The 17,062-nt window shown below is 37.9% G+C and overlaps 1 protein-coding gene across 1 annotated transcript in view; it reads left to right on the top strand.

Annotated features, from left to right (window-relative positions):
- The window catches only part of MRC1 (mannose receptor C-type 1), a 114,217-nt gene that overhangs the window by 61,318 nt on the left and 35,837 nt on the right, over positions 1-17,062 (top strand). Inside the window, exons 12-18 of the mRNA XM_086334153.1 lie at positions 1,535-1,734; positions 4,232-4,359; positions 5,009-5,096; positions 6,554-6,698; positions 9,095-9,136; positions 15,288-15,451; positions 16,505-16,572. Coding sequence (XP_086190279.1) covers positions 1,535-1,734; positions 4,232-4,359; positions 5,009-5,096; positions 6,554-6,698; positions 9,095-9,136; positions 15,288-15,451; positions 16,505-16,572 — 835 coding nt within the window. The remainder of the gene's footprint in view (positions 1-1,534; positions 1,735-4,231; positions 4,360-5,008; positions 5,097-6,553; positions 6,699-9,094; positions 9,137-15,287; positions 15,452-16,504; positions 16,573-17,062) is intronic.

Genomic DNA, 17,062 nt, shown 5'->3' with positions numbered 1-17,062 from the left:
TGAACCCTCCTCCCTCCTCCCTCCCCATACCATCCCTAAGAAAATAACAGTTTTAATGATCTCAAACCATGATAGACAATAATGGGAGCATTCCTAAGGCAGTGCTTGTGGTACCTTAAGGAAGAAATTCTACTTATTCTTTAGAAAATATTAACCCTTTGATTTCTGGTTCCTCTGCCTTTTCTAAATCCAGCTTGTACATCTGGAAGTTCTCAGTTCACATACTGTTGAAGCCTAGCTTGGAGGATTTTGAGCATTACCTCGCTAGCATGTGAAATGAGTGCAATTGTGCAGTAGTTTGAACATTCTTTGGCATTGCCCTTCTTTGGGATTGGAATGAGAACTGAACTTTTCCAGTCCTATGGCCACTGCTGAGTTTAATAATAAACTGTGAAGCCAGTATAATTGTGTTACATCTGTAGAATATGAAATAAAAATTATTCACCTTTGTATATTCTGAATTAACAGATAGAAATTTTTAGCAAATTTTTGAACATTAGTTCAATCTGAAACACACTAATCCTATGACAATATTTCATGATCCAGAAAGTTGAAAGTTCTCTTTCTTCTCTAGCATATAGTATAGTGCTTTATATCCATCAAGTGAGCGAAAAATGTACTAAAAATTCTTTACCTTCATATATATGTATATGAATACTAGATCACAGAGATTATGTAATTTGTCCAAATAAACACTACATAAGACTAAAAAAAATAAAAAAATAAATAAATAAAAAACAACTTCCTTGGTAAAACAAAACCCGTTATTTTTGTCGTTAGGATAGATTTTATCATACTAAAAATATTGTATTGTTATGTCTCTGTTCGGTGGGGGGGACCCCACCAGATATTAGAAATACAAAATGTTACCAAAACCCTGACAATTTTTTTTTTCAGAGTTACTTTCACATGAAGGCCTTGGGTTACCTTCTGGTGACTGTTAATTGCTTTTTATAGGAATACAAGTTGCTTTACAATGTTGTGTTCGTTTCTGCTGTAAATCAAAATGAGTCAGCCATATGTATGCAGAGATCCCCTCTGTTTTGGATTTCCTTCCCATATAGGTCACCACAGAGCACTGAGTACAGTTCCCTGTGCTATACAGCAGGTTCTCATTAGTTCCTTATTCTATACATAGTATCAATAGATACTATGTATAGAATAGTATACAATAGATACAATAGTATACAATAGATAGATATATCAATCCCAATCTCCCAACACATCCCACTTTCCCTTCCTCCCTTGGTGTCCATATGTTTGCTCCCTACATCTATCTATGTCTCTATTTCTGCCAAACCTTAACATTTGAGATTATATTGATAATTCAGTTGGGGATATAGGCCACACAAATAATAGGCAAATAATGATTCAGAAATAGAACAAAGCAATTGTGAAATGCTGCAGAGTGTCTCCTCTACATTTTCTTATCATATGTAGATTTTATCCCACTACTTGAGGCTCAGGTTTGAGCTCTTTGAGCACAGCCAGGTTTCACAATCACCTGTTGTGAATTCTGCTTTGTTACCTGCAGGACGGAAAGCCGGATGTGTTGCCATGAAGACTGGGGTTGCAGGGGGCTTGTGGGATGTCTTGAGATGTGAAGAAAAGGCAAAATTTGTGTGCAAACACTGGGCAGAAGGAGTCACTCGCCCACCAGAGCCCACAACCACCCCTGAACCCAAATGTCCAGAGGATTGGGGTGCCTCCAGTAAAACAAGCTTGTGCTTCAAAGTAAGTATCCATTGCTGAGCTCTTCAAGAACTGGGGATATGTTTCAGCCTAAAGAATCATCTAAGGAATGAAAACAAAACAAAAGCAATGTCCGGGTTGAACCTATAGAAATTCCGATGTTATTGATCTGAAAGGGGACTTGGGCATTTGTTGTTTTGAAAGAGCGTTCCTTGGGTGGAAAGATAAGAACCAGTTGCATTCAGACCAACAAACATGACCGATACTGTAAATAGAAGTCACACCAGCCTTTCTTCACCTGCTCTGCCTTTATCACTCCATACACTTGGCATCTTTCCTCTTTCCCATGCTTTCTGAGCTCACATTTCTTTTTCTCAATAAAAATTCCTGCCCCACCTCATGCTATCCTATGGCATCCCATTTTGGCTCTGTTCTTGGAGCTCAAGCTTTTGGCTAAGTGAATTGATAAACAAATCTGCAATCAAGCCACATGGGGATTCTAGAGAGAATATGCCTGTGTTCTTATTTAACCCCTGATTATGATGCCTGATGGAAGATGAAGGACTGTTAGGTAGGGAGTACATGGCCATTCAGTGACTCGTAAATGACAGTTTGATAGCCTGTAGTCACTTAGTACATTCCTATGTGAGATCACCCATTTTCTCTTTATGCAATCAAGTTCACCCAAACAAATAAAAAACATACCCCGACTCCAGTGAATTAAGCATTTAGGTCTTTTTCTTTCTTGTAAATCATATTCTTTCTAGAGAAGGTTGGATTTAGCCAAATATAGCAATGTATTGGGTTGGCCAAAAAATTCATTTGGGTTTTCCTGTAAGATGTTACAGAAAAACCCAAGCAAACTTTTTGGTCAACCCAATACTTAACTACAACTTAATGACATTATTCTCTAATGGCCAGTTCTCGGGACCTCTTTTATTCTATCCTTTGAGGCATATGGTTCTGGCATGTTTTGTAAGACAGTTAGACAAAGCTGATGAAGAAATTCAGTTGCTAATGTGTATTGGAATGAGGTTGCTTAGTCTCTAACTTAAGGGCTAATTTGGTTGGTAACTACCACTAGCAATAACAAAGACTAATGAGCTATTTAATACAGATTAGCCAGTCCAGCTTAAAGCATAATTTACATAGAAGGGAAAATATTGGGCCAAGACTGGAGAGGATTTTACGAATGGGTTGAAAACTAATACAAAGCAAATCAGGTATTTTATTGTTGCCTCTGGAAACTTTTGAGTTATTACACAAAGGCCAGGTTCATCCTATACACAGCCATTCACGGGAGAGTGGCAGGCTATGGAGATTTGTTGCAGGATTTCTGAGAGACAGTACAGAATTCTCCAGAGCTGGAAAATGAACCAAGAATTCCAGCAGACATTATCTGGGTAGATGTTTAACAAATTCAAATGTGTGCTTCCCTAGGAATTATGATTTTGGAGGTGCTTGGGGTAGGGTTTGTCTGAAAATATATAGACCATCTTTGTACATACTAAGGTGTGAAAATTCTTAATAAAGTTCAGCTATTTTAGTAAGTTGATTTACAAAAATAAAATCTTCTATCACCATCTACACAAGTTGAGTTACTCACAGAGGTCTTGGGAGTTACTGCAATGAAAAGTTGCTCAAGGCACACGTGTCCCAATAACTCAAGTAGGGTCAAGGTGAAGATTGCCTCAGGTTGCTTGGTGACAACTAGACAACCACAGGTCTATTGGAAACAAACTCCTTTTCTACAAGCCTACAATGATACAGGCCATGTCTCATGAGAAGCAATAAATAAAAATTATAAAAGTTGAGGAATACAGTGATGTAAACTGCTCCACTGTTTACATCCTGATGGATCCCTGTGGGTTCCATTCCCCCAGCAGTCCTCTGGGTAATATGACATATTCTCTAAATTCTAAATAAATACTAAATTTAGCTTACATACCATTTTTTTTTTACATGCTCTGTCCAATTACTGTCTGTCATGCCATGACCTCCAATCTTTGTTAAAATATGCAACCATAAGCAAAAATGATAAGATAATTTTAAGAGCATACCAATGAAGCATTGGAAGACTCCCAGGTTATTCAGTGTTTAAGCTAAACAGGATAACAAAACTGTGGCACTATCTTAGGGAGGTTATTATCCTTAAATTTTTATTTATGTTTGCTTCCTCTATATCAAGTTTCTTTCATTCTTTTCCATTTGAATGACATAGTTGACACAACCAAATTAATCCTGTCTTCTGCAAGAAGCTGTATGCCTAACCCATATACCTAAACCTTTCAATCCGACTTTTTCAGTGCTATAAAATAATTATATTTTCTAGGGTTTTCTCAACAAAATCATCTGCTAAACTCTGTTACCCAAATATTCTCTCACAAATTGATTTTCAGCCAAGAGAATTATGTTGCTTGGGGCCATTGTAATGTCTTGCTTTTCGCTAAATGAAATCTCGTCAAAAGTAGATAATTATTTCTCTTGGTTTGATAAGCTGTGAAGTGTAAAATAAATTCTGAATCTGTATTACTTTTAGCTGTTTGCAAAAGGAAAACATGAGAAGAAAACGTGGTTTGAATCTCGAGATTTTTGTAGAGCTCTGGGTGGAGATCTAGCTAGTATCAATAGTAAGGAGGAACAGCAAGCAATATGGAGATTAGTAACGTAAGTATCTTTTCTAGTTAATACTCCTTCCTTTGACCCTTTGAGTACACATTTGTTGTATGTTATTCAGTTGTCAAGTTGTGTCCGACTCTGCAAACCATAGACTGCAGCATGCCAGAGCTCCCTGCCCCTCATCATCTCCTAGACTGTGCCCAGGTCACGTCCATTGAACTGGTGATACTATATCCCAAATCTGTGGGTACTTTTGGACCTAGTTTCACTTCCAAATTCTGGCCTGGAGAATTCCATGGACAGAGTAGCCTGACAAGCTACAGTCCGTGGGGTTGCAAAAAGTCAGACACGACTGAGTGACTTTCACTTCATTTCCAAATGCTTTAATTTTATAGCTATAAATCCTGAGATGAATTGCTCTATAAAAGCATAAGACACTTATTATTCGTTTATTAAATGAATGAATATCTCAATGCTTTACAATTATTTCAAACAGCAGCTTGTTTTCAGGATATTTACAAGTTGTACCAAAATGTGCAACTGTTGAATAATGCTTATATTTAGTCATTTAATCCTTCACCTGTGTACTAACCAATTTATATTTTGGGAGTCATTTTCAAATTTGATTAGGACTCATAGGTAACCAAACTTGGTTCATATAGTACCATAAGCTGCCTTTATATCTTGTATGTTGCAGGGCTAGTGGAAGCTACCATGAACTATTTTGGTTGGGACTGACATATGGAAGTCCTTCCGAGGGCTTTACTTGGAGTGATGGATCCCCTGTGAGTAATTTGATTTCATAGATACTTTTCTTACTTTTATTGTGTCTTTATTTTGATGTTATCTTTTTGGGTTACTCAAAATTTTTGGTAAGATGGGTTATGATGATAATTATAGACATTTTTCTATGCAAAATAAATGCTATGTTAGGGTCATTATTCTGCCTCTGACCCAGGACAGTTCTGTTCACCTGAGGTGGAACCATGATAGACTGAAAAAAATTAGGAAACTCATTCTTCTAATTTATATAAAATAATGTCTTCCTTCTCTCATGCCAAATTGGTATGTAAGTAGCTAGACTTCTTAAAAACTGTTTTATGTTGTCTTATAGACTAGGAGATATGGAAATAACTTTTGATATTCTATTAGAAACCATTGACTTGTGTCAACCATTGACTTTTGTCAGACTTCTCCATTCTCGGCAGGGAGTGATTTTGTGTAATTTCGGTTCTGCCTCCCCTTACCACCCATTAGCAGCTTTTCAAAGCACTTGTGTAGGGTGGATTATTTGATGTCTCCATTGATAGCAAGGGTTTTGTATTTAGATCTCTGGAAAATAGGTCATGATATAGGCTATGATTCCTCTCTGAAAACACCATAGTGGACCTAATCCTAGCCCTCCACTTATTTCCAGTATTCATCTTGGTAACGTTTGGTAGCTTTGTTAGCAATATTCAGAAGTCCTTTTTGTTTGTAAGGAGAACTAGTTTTATTTCTTTCTCCTGGTGAAGTGAAGTCGCTCAGTCGTGTCCAACTCTTTGCGACCCCATGGGCTGTAGCCTACCAGGCTCCTCCATCCATGGGATTTTAAAGACAACAGTACTGGAGTGGGTTGCCATTTCCTTCTCCATTTCTTTCTCCTACCCCTCTAATAAAAGAAAGTTCCAAATATCACAATGAAATGTTATCCCTTCAGGATGAGTTGTAAATTTAGGAACTCACAATACTGAGAAGTAGAACTTCTATACCAAGTTTTTCCTATATACAAATCCCACTTTTGTGGTCCTGGATACATTCCATTTAATAAGAGTAAAGAAAATTTTTTAATAATTAAAATAGTCTATTCAGCTTCAAAAGTTTTCATGTAATAGGAGCTATTTCTTTCCCAGCTGTTCTCATCAAACTTGTTTTCAAAGCAAACATATTGTGAAAAAAAGTAGAGAATAAAAAAGTGAACGTATCTTTCCTTTTGTGTTTGGATGAAAGTGAAAGTTAGTTGCACAGTCGTGTCCAACTCTTTGCGATCCCAGGGACTGTAGCCTGCCAGGCTCCTCTGGCCATGGAATTCTCCAGGCAAGAGTACTGGAGTGGGTTGCAGTTTCCTTTTCTGAGGGAATCTTCCTGACCCAGGGATCGAACCCGGGTCTCCTGCATTGCAGGCAGATTCTTTACCAAGTGAATCACTAGGGATAGATGATTGGTATTGGCTAATGGTTGTAATGTAATGTTTCTAACATAGGTGTCATATGAAAATTGGGCTTATGGAGAACCTAATAATTATCAAAATGTTGAATACTGTGGTGAGTTAAAAGGTGACCCTGGTATGTCCTGGAATGACATTAACTGTGAACATCTTAACAACTGGATTTGCCAGATACGAAAAGGTAAGATGACCTGCCCTCTGCTTTATCTCAGATTGGAACACTAACCTCCTGTGATCCCAAAGTCTTCCCTTTATTCATGCAACCAAACAAATGGAATAATATAAGGGACCACCAAGGGCCATCACTTCACAGGATAAGAGTGAACTCACTGAACACAGATAAATCTTCCAAAGGAACAGAGGATGAAAAGGCCAGCCCAGAATCCTGGACCTGAGCGTGGCCTCCAAAATAGTTCTCAGGAGCTGCTGTTCCTGTTCAGTTCCTGCAGTCGTGGGAGTGGGTAGATGTTTGACTCTGTAAGCAGAGTAAATAGAGTGTGATTTCTGTTGGGGGATTTTCACCCTCTGACCCACATTCATCATCCAGTAGGTGCTATCTCCCTCAGTCTGAACATACTGCAGACTGATTTCTCAAGGATGTTCATCCGAAGAGCTGGCACCATTCTGAGGCCCCTGATGCTATAAGATCCACCATGTTGTTGATGGTCAACAATGATCAATGCATACGCATCAGTTGTGATTAATGACTCACAAAGCTCCACATAGCCAAGTCAGATTCTTTTAAGATAAATAGGCCCACCCTTGAACCAAAATGTATATTAACTTCCTCCTTTGTCAACAGATAAATAGAACCACATCGCCCTCTGCTGTCTGGGAACCTTGGCTACAGCTCCAACTCGCTGAAAATACTGTGCTGCTCTCCTGCTGTTTGCCTTACTCTTGCTTAGATGAGTGTTTACAGTGTTTTCAGGATGGAGGAATGAATCCATTCAGTTCAGTCGCTCAGTTGTGTCTGACTTTTTGCGACCCCGTGGACTGCAGTACGCCAGGCTTCCAAAACTGTCCATCACCAAATCTTGCTTGCTCAAACTCATTTCTATCCAGTCAGTGATGCCATCCAATCATCTCCTCCTCTGTTATTCCCTTCTTCTCTTGCCTTCAATCTTTCCCAGCATCAGTGTTTTTTCAAGTGAGTCAGTTCTTCATATCAGTTGGCCAAAGTGTTGGAGTTTCAGCTTCAGCATCAGTCCTTCCAATGAATATTCAGGACTGACTTCCTTTAAGATTGACTGGTTGGTTCTTCTTGCAGTTCAGGGACTCTCAAGAGTCTTCTCCAACACCACAGTTCAAAAGCATCAATTCTTCAGCACTCAGCTTTCTTTATGGTCCAATTCTCACATCCATGCATGATTACTGGAAAAACCATAGCTTTGACTAGATGGACCTTTGTCGGCAAAGTAGTATCTTTGCTTTTTAATATGCTGTCTAGGTTGGTCATAGCTTCTCTTACAAGGAGCAAGCGTCTTTTAATTTCATGACTGCAGTCACCATCTGCAGTGATTTTGGAGCCCAAGAAAATAAAGTCTAACACTGTTTCCACTGTTTCCTCATCTATTTGACATGAAATGATGGGACCAGATGCTGTGATCTTTGTTTCTTGAATGTTGAATTTTAAGCCAGCTTTTTCATTCTGCTCTCTGACTTTCATCAAAAGGCTCTTTAGCTCCTCTTCAGTTTCTGCCTTAAGGGTGGTATCATCTGCATATCTGAGGTTATTGATATTTCTTCCGGCAATCTTGATTCCAGCTTGTGCTTCATACAGCCTGGCATTTCACAGGAATTTGGAGGAATGAATAGTGGACAGTTTTTCTCTAAAGGTCTCTTTGCTCCCAAGGACTAATTTCCTTGTGTGTTATTGGTAGCTCTATTCTTACAGATGTTAAATTCATTAAACCAAAAGCTACATAACTTGAGTCCTTTTATCAGATTCTGACAAAGTCCAGGTAGATCATTAACTACTTGGAAAGAAAAATATTTAACTTTTCATAAAATGTGCATTTAATAAGAATATGCTTTTTTAAAGAAACTATATTTTATAAATAAATAGCTCGTATCTAATGGTTTCAAATAATGAAAATTTATACTTTCACAGCTGATTATAAGATGTGTTACTGTAAAAATAACATCTATTGAGCAGCTTCTAAATACCGATAACTTGCATATTTTATCCCATCTCTTTACGTGGGTGACAACTCCTTTTTGTAGTTGAGAAAATTAAAGGTAAGAAATTTAAACCTGAACTGGGATTTGAACCTAGATTTTCTGATTCCAAAACTCGTGTTCTTTTCTTTCTTTATATAATGCTACTTGTTGTGCTTAAAAACTGTCTTCCAATTTTTAGTGGTATTGTACCTAATTTGTTGAACTCTTAAACTCCTAATTTTGTTTCCCTTTGCTTTTCTCCCCCACAACATGATAGTAAAATTGGAGAGTGGAAGGAAGAGAAAGAAGAGTTAAGCTTTTAGCTATATTAATCCATGAAAATAATGAAACCAGAGGATATGAAATAGCACAAATTCAATCACCTTTTATATCTTATTTTCTCTTGTTTTCCAGGACAAACTCCCAAACCTGAGCCAACACCAGCTCCTCACGACAGTAGGTGTTTCTGTGTTTTTTTTTTTAATTAATTAATTTATTTAATTGGAGGCTAATTACTTTACAATCTTGTGGTGGTTTTTGCCATACATCACCATGAACGGCCATGGGTGCACCTGTGTCTCCCCATCGTGAACCCTCCTCCTACCCGCCTCCCCACCGCATCCCTCTGAGTTGTCCCACAGAACTGGCTTTGAGTGCCCTGTTTCATGCATCGAACTTGGACTGGTCATCTGTTTTGCGTATGATAATATACATGTTTCAGTGCTATTCTCTCAAATCATCCCATCCTCACCTTCTCCCACAGAGTCCAAAAGTCTGTTATTTACATCTGTGTCTCTTTTGCTGCCTTGCATATAGGATTGTCCTTATCATCTTTCTAAATTCCATATGTATGTGTTAATATACTATTGGTGTACAGGTTATTCTTTTTTTAATTTTTTTATTGAAGGATAATTGCTTTACAGAATTTTGTTGTTTTCTATCAAACCTCAACCTGACTCAGTCATAGGTATACATGTATCCCCTTCCTTGTGAACTTCCCTCCTATCTCCCTCCCCATCCCACCCCTTTAGGTTGATATAGAGCCCCTGTTTGAGATTTTTAGCCATACAGCAAATTCCCACTGGCTATCTGTTTTACATATGGTAATGTAAATTTCCATGTTACTCTTTCCATACAGCTCACCCTCTCCTCCCCTCTCCCCATATCCATAAGTCTATTCTCTTTGTTTCTCCATCGCTGCCCTGTAAGTAAATTCTTCAGTACCGTTTTTCTAGATTCCATATATATGCATTAGAATATGATATTTATATTTCTCTTTCTGACTTACTTCACTCTGTATAATAGGTTCTAGGTTCATCCACCTCATCAGAACTGACTCAAAGGCATTTCATTTTATGGCTGAGTAATATTCCATTGTGTATATGTACCACAACTTCTTTATCCACTCATCTGCCAATGGGCATCTAGGTTGCTTCCGTGTTCTAGCTATTGTAAATTGTGCTGCAATGAACAATGCAGCACATGTGTTGAAAAAAACATGTGTCTTTTTCAATCTTGGTTTCCTCAGGGTATATGCCTAGGAGTGGGATTGCTGGGTCATACGGTGGTTTTATTCCTAGTTTTTAAAGGAATCTCTGAACTGTCTTCCATAGTGTCTGTATCAATTTACATTCCCATCAAAAGTGCAGGAGTGTTCCTTTTCTCCACACCCTTTCCAGCATTTATTGTTTGTAGGTTTTTTTATGATGGCCATTCTGACTGGTGTACGGTGATATCTCATTGTAGTTTTGATTTGCATTTCTCTGATAATGAGCGACGTTGAGCATCTTTTCATGTGTTTGTTAGCCATCTGTATGTCTTCTGTGGAGAAATGTCTGTTTAGGTCTTTTTCTCACTTTTTGATTGGGTTGTTTGTTTTTCTGGCATTGAGTTGTATGAGCTGCTTGTATATTTTGGAAATTAATCCTCTGTCAGTTGTTTCATTTGTTATTATTTTCTCCCATTCTGAGGGTTATCTTTTCACCTTGCTTATAATTTCCTTTGCTGTGCAAAAGCTTTAAGTTTAATCAGGTCCCACTTGTTTACTTTTGTTTTTATCTCTATTACTCTAGGAGATGGTTCATAGAGGATCTTGCTTTGATTTATGTCAGAGAGTGTTCTGCCTATGTTTTCCTCTAGGAGTTTTATAGTTTCTGGTCTTACAGTTAGGTATTTAATCCATTTTGAGTTTATCTTTGTATATGGTGTTACAAAGTGTTCTAATTTCATTCTTTTACATGTAGCTGTCCAGTTTTCCCAGCACCATTTATTGAAGAGGCTATCTATGCCCCATTGTATATTCTTGCCTCCTTTGTCAAATATAAGGTACCCATAGGTGCAGGGATTTATTTCTGGGCTTTCTATCTTGTTCCATTGGTCTGTATTTCTGTTTCTATGCCAGTACCATACTGTCTTGATGGCTGTAGCTTTGTAGTATAATCTGAAGTCAGGAAAGTTGATTCCTCCAGCTCCAGTCTTCTTTCTCAAGACTGCTTTGGCTGTTCAGGGTCTTCTGTGTTTCCGTATGAATTGTGAAATTTTTTGTTCTAGTTCTGTGAAAAATGCCATTGGTAATTTGATAGGGATCACATTGAATCTGTAGATTGCATTTGGTAGTGTAGTCATTCTAACAATATTGATTCTTCCTACCCAGGAATATGGAATATCTCTCCATCTGTTTATGTCATCTTTGATTTCTTTCATTAGTGTCTTATAATTTTCTGTGTATAGTTCTTTTGTCTCCTTAGGTAAGCTTATTCCTAGATATTTAATTCTTTTTGTTGCAATGGTGAATGGGATTGATTCCTTAATTTCTCTTTCTGGTTTTTCATTGTTAGTATATAGAAATGGAAGTGATTTCTGTGTATTGATATTGTATCCTACAACTTTGCTAAATTCACTGATTAGCTCCAGTAATTTTCTGATACTGTCTTTAGGGTTTTCTATATACAGTATCATGTCATCTGAAAACAGTGAGAGCTTTACTTCTTCTTTTCTGAACCTAGATTCCTTTTATTTCTTTTTCTTCCCTGATTACTGTCGCTAGCACTTCCAGAACTATGTTGAATAACAGTGGTGAAAGTGGACGCCCTTGTCTTGTTCCTGATCTTAGGGGGAATGCTTTCAGGTTTTCACCATTGAGAATAATGTTTGCTGTAGGCTTATCATATATGGCCTTTGCTATGTTGAGGTAGGTTCCTTCTATGCCCATTTTTTGAAGAGTTTTAATCATAAATGGGTGCTGAATTTTGTCAAAGGCTTTTTGTGCATCTATCAAGATTATCATATGATTTTTATCTTTCAATTTGTTAATATGGTGTATCACATTGATTTATGTATATTGAAGAATCCTTGCATCCCTGGAATAAACCCAACTTGATTATGCTATATGAGCTTTTTGATGTGTTGCTGAATTCTGTTTGCTAAAATTTTGTTGAGGATTTTTGCATCTATGTTCATCAGTGATATTGGCCTATAGTTTTCTTTTTTTGTGTTGTCTTTGTCTGGTTTTGGTATAATGGTGATGGTAGCCTTATTGAATGAATTTGAAAGTGTTCCTTCCTCTGCAATTTTTGGAAAGAGTTTTAGAAGGATAGGCATTAGCTCTTCTCTAAATGTTTGATAGAATTCTCCTGTGAAGCCATCTGGTCCTGGGCTTTTGTTTTTTGGGGAGATTTTTTTATCACAGCTTCAGTTTCAGTGCTTGTAATTGGGTTGTTCATAATTTCTATTTCTTCTTGGTTCAGTCTTGGAAGATTGAACTTTTCTAAGAATCTGTCCATTTCTTCCAGGTTATCCATTTTATTGCCACATAATTGTTCATAATAGTCTCTTGTAATCCTTTGTATTTCTGCATTGTCTGTTGTAACCTCTCCTTTTTTGTTTCTAATTTTGTTGATTTGATTATTTTATTTTTCTTGATGAGTCTGGCTAAAGGTTGGTCAATTTTGTTTATCTTCTCAAAGAACCAGCTTTTAGTTTTATTAATCTTTACTATTGTTTCTTTCATTTCTTTTTCATTTATTTCTGCTTGGATCTTTATGATTTCTTTCCTTCTACTAATTTTGGATTCTTTTGTTCTTCCTTTTCTAATTGTTTTAGGTGTTAAGTTAGGTTGTCTATTCAATGTTTTTCTTGTTTCTTGAGGTATATGCAACTTTGCTAAATTCACTCATTAGCTCTAGTAATTTTCTGATACTGTCTTTAGGGTTTTCTATGTACAGTATCATGTCATCTGAAAACAGTGAGAGCTTTTGTAATGCTATAAACTTCCCTGTTAGAACTACTTTTGCTGCATCCCATAGGTTTTTAGTTGTCATGTTTTCACTGTCATTTCTTCCTAGAAATATTTTGATTTCCCTTTTGATTTCTTCAGTAACCTATTGTTTGTAGCTCCACCCGTTCAGGCACTTAGAGGGCTCCCTTGCCTGGGGTCCTTCTCTGTTGTTCAGCACATCAGGAACATAGGATGGCTCCCCTGGCTGGGGTCCTACTCTGTAGATCGGCATGTCAGGCACTTAAAGGGGCACCCTGGGTAGGGTCCTATTCTGTAGTTCAGTGCGTCAGATGTTTGATGGGCCAACCTCTCTATTGTTCAGCTGCTGATGCTGGCAGATGGGGAGAGAGGCTATGGTGACGGCTCCACCCCCTACGTGTGATTCAGCAGTATCGCCTTGCTTCCATGGCTGCCTGGCTTTCCTCCACAGGCATTTCCCCCCACAACCTCCTCCCTTACATCCCCTCACCATCTCTCCACAGTCAACAGCAACCCTCACCTTGGGATTGCTCCACAGTCCCTAAACTCCAGCTCCCAGCTGCTGCGCCTTCCACAGGACCTGCGTCCCTGTCCAGGGTGTGTATGGCTGCAGCAAAAACTGTCTGATTCTCATTCCATTTAGGCTGCCACAGGTCAGCAGTTTCACTCTCAGCCTTAAATTTTTCTCCTCTGACTCAGACAGTTGCCCTGATGTAGGGATCAGACCCCTGCTTCAGTTCCCCCACCCACCGAGGGCAGGTCCAGTCCTACTAACACTCCTGTCTTTCCCCCTAGTTCCTTCCTCCTACCGAGTTTTGTGTGGTTCTATGTATTCTTTTCCGCTGCTCAGGTACTCCTGTCTGCTCTCAGCTGGTATTCTGCATGCACTTCTGTGTCTGAAGGTGTATTCCTGATGTATCCGTGGAGAGAGATGTACTCCATGTCAACCTACTCTTCTGCCATCTTGTTCTACCTCCGCCTTTTTTTTTCTTTTCTGATATTGATAGATTTTTTTTCTCTCATTGCTTTCTTAGAGGGGTGGGGGGTGGGTGTGGACTGCTTACCCTGGGAAGATAAAAGAGATTCTTAATATCTTTGAGAATCTTATGAGAACTTGCATCTTCTCCTCCAGACAGATACTGACATGCACAAGCATCAGGCATGTTAATGCAATTTCTCAGTGTTCATGAATCAAATCCAAGGGCCTCATGTATGACTTTCCTATAGCTGCTGTAACAGATTACCACAAATTTGGTGGCTACACGCATTTATTCTCTTACAGTTCTGGAGGTCAGGAATATGATCTCAGTTTCCCTGGGCTGAAATCAAGGGATGGACAGGACCATGCTCCTTCCAGAGGCTCTAAAGGAGAGTCTATAGCCTTGTTGTCACCAGCTCTAGAGCTGCATTCCTTACATTTGTTGGTTAATGGCCCACTCCTTCTTCATCAAAACCAACGATGTAGCATCTTCCTTCATTTGTCACAAAGCCACCTTCTTCTGTACTCACATCTCCCTCTGTCTCCCACTATAAGGATACTTATGATTTACATTTGGGGCCTACCTAGAAAACTTAGGATAATCTCTCCATCTAAAGTTTTTAACTTAATCACATCTACAAAGTACCTTTTTTCTGTATAACATTTACAGATTCCAGATATTAATACGTGGATATCAGGACTTCCCTGTTGATCCAGTGGCTAAGACTCCATGCTCCCAATGCAGGGCTGAGGTTCAATCCTTGGTTAGGGAACTAGAACACACACTGTCACAACTAAAGACCCCAGTGTAAGCCACAACTAAGACCCAGTGCAGCCGAATCAATTCTAAAAGCAAAAAAGACCTGGGTATGTTTTGGACTCTTATTCAGCCTGCTACAGCACAGAACCATAGAATTCTTTGATTGGGAAGAAGCCTTGGAAGCTCTCCGGGTATGCGAATTCCTTAGTTCTCCAATTATACACTGAAGCATCAAAGTACATCTGTTAAAACCTCTTTGTTACACTGAGATGAAAACTGCTTTCTCATGGCTTCTATTCTTTGAATCTAGAACATCTGGGTACATGTATGTTAATTATTCCAGCTCTGTGATTCTTTGATGAATGTAACGTTGGGAGTTCTCTTACCCAATAATGATACGTGGAACTTAGTTTTTACAGAATTGTTGGAAAGTAGATATTTGGGTTTAGGTAATTCAGTCTATATTGGCATAAATGTACTGCTCCTTCTGAGTTCTCAGAGTTGCAGATACCTCTGAAGGGCTGCTCTGCCCTTTTCACTTTTGTGTAGCTTACATACCAGATTCTTGAATTCGTCTAAGTAAAATTCATCACCTTTTTCATTTATTTTTCAGATCTACCAGTCACCGATGATGGGTGGGTTATTTACAAAGACTACCAGTATTATTTCAGCAAAGAGAAGGCAACCATGGACAAGGCACGAGAATTTTGCAAGAGGAATTTTGGTGATCTTGTTTCTATCCGAAGTGAAAGTGAAAAGAAGTTTCTATGGAAATATGTAAGAATGTGAATAAGAATGAAATAGTGACATGTGATAAGCAACAATAATGTCTGCAATTGCTACCTCATGGTGCAATTTCCAATTATGTGCTGAATTTGAACCTCCTAAGGTCAGGAGTAAAGATATGAGTCCCAGGGGAAGGGAGGAGGGTGCTGGCCATCACATAAGTGAATGACTTGATTGTTGGAATATTCAGTGCAGAATCATAGAACCCAGAAACAGTGTTTAGACTTTTTGGGAGGACTGACTGGGCTTTGGGAGAATCCAGACTTGATGGCTTGACTTCACTAATTTTGTTTTCAAAGATTATCATTCTTAACTAGTTGTTACATATCAGTCCTGAACCCTTGTATACAGTGTAAGTTGATTATTAATTTATGTCTTAGTTGGATTAGTTTCTTGGTCAATAGATAGTACAGCTTGATTATTCATATAAGACTGTTTCTTGACTATACCGAAATTTCAGCTAACAGCTAAAGTATAATTGATTTTTTCCAAGCATACTTCACTCACTCTTCCTTTTTAAAAATCTTCATGGCATCTTTATTGTTATCCAGAAAAGAGGTAAGAGAGAAGGAAAAATTAAACTCAACAGTAATGAAAGAGTAAGAATTCATTTCATTATGAAGGTTTTGGAGTGTAGTCTGATTCGTCTCCATTTTCATAGATATACCATGGTTTGAAAATTTCAAGGTATTTCCTAATATTGCACCAATATATGTGTGGATGGAGAAGTCTTTCCTTAGACACATAATCCCAAATGATTACTTTGTTTAAAAGAATATCTTTAATAATATCTAATTACTAATGGTATTTGATATTACAGAGAATGTCTTAAGGTATTTGCTATATAAATACAGGTTGTTACATAATGTGCATTTTTTTTCCATTTTATTTCTGTGAAAAACATTGAATGTACAACAGAGTTTCTGCTTGATTGCCTCCTTAGAAAAGTCCCTAACAGCCTGTCTCATTAACCTGTAGGTTTTATTTAAAATTTGCCTATCATATAAGTACAGATTGAACTATATGTAAACTTACATGTTCTAGGTGAACAGGAATGATGTACAGCCGGCATATTTTATTGGTTTATTGATCAGCTTGGATAAAAAATTTATGTAAGTAAATCAAAATAAAACAACTTTGCTAAGGACAGTGACGTGATGAACACTAAAGAGCAATTTTCAGACTTTCTTTTTGCTAAATGCATTTAAAAAAACCCTGCTGGGCTCTCAATCTACAGAGCATCTTTTTAAAAAACTAATTTTAAAAAGTCCTTTTAAGTATTTTCAACAATATAGTTCTCAGATAAACAACTCAAGCTCTGATTGAAACTTACAAAATGTCACCTCTCTGTTTTAGGGGGTCATCACCTGTTAGTAAATCATCTATTAGGAAGATGTATTACCCAAATATGAATATTGAATTTATTTGAAAAATTATTCCCATTGGGACTGTCTTTGGTGCCCAGAACCAATTGTGACTGCCGTTGCTGTTTTTGGCAAGAAAGACCCAAACTCACTCTCATTATTATTTTTTAAAAAGATTTAGAAATTAAAAAAAATTTTGACTGCTCTGGGTCTTCGTTACAGCATGAGGGCTCTCTAG

The sequence above is a fragment of the Bos grunniens genome, chromosome 13 (genome assembly GCF_055505025.1).
Source record: "Bos grunniens cultivar Pamir isolate PY7600 chromosome 13, Bosgru_T2T1.0, whole genome shotgun sequence".
NCBI classification, from domain to species: domain Eukaryota; kingdom Metazoa; phylum Chordata; class Mammalia; order Artiodactyla; family Bovidae; genus Bos; species Bos grunniens.
This window is presented reverse-complemented; position numbering and strand designations above follow the sequence as displayed.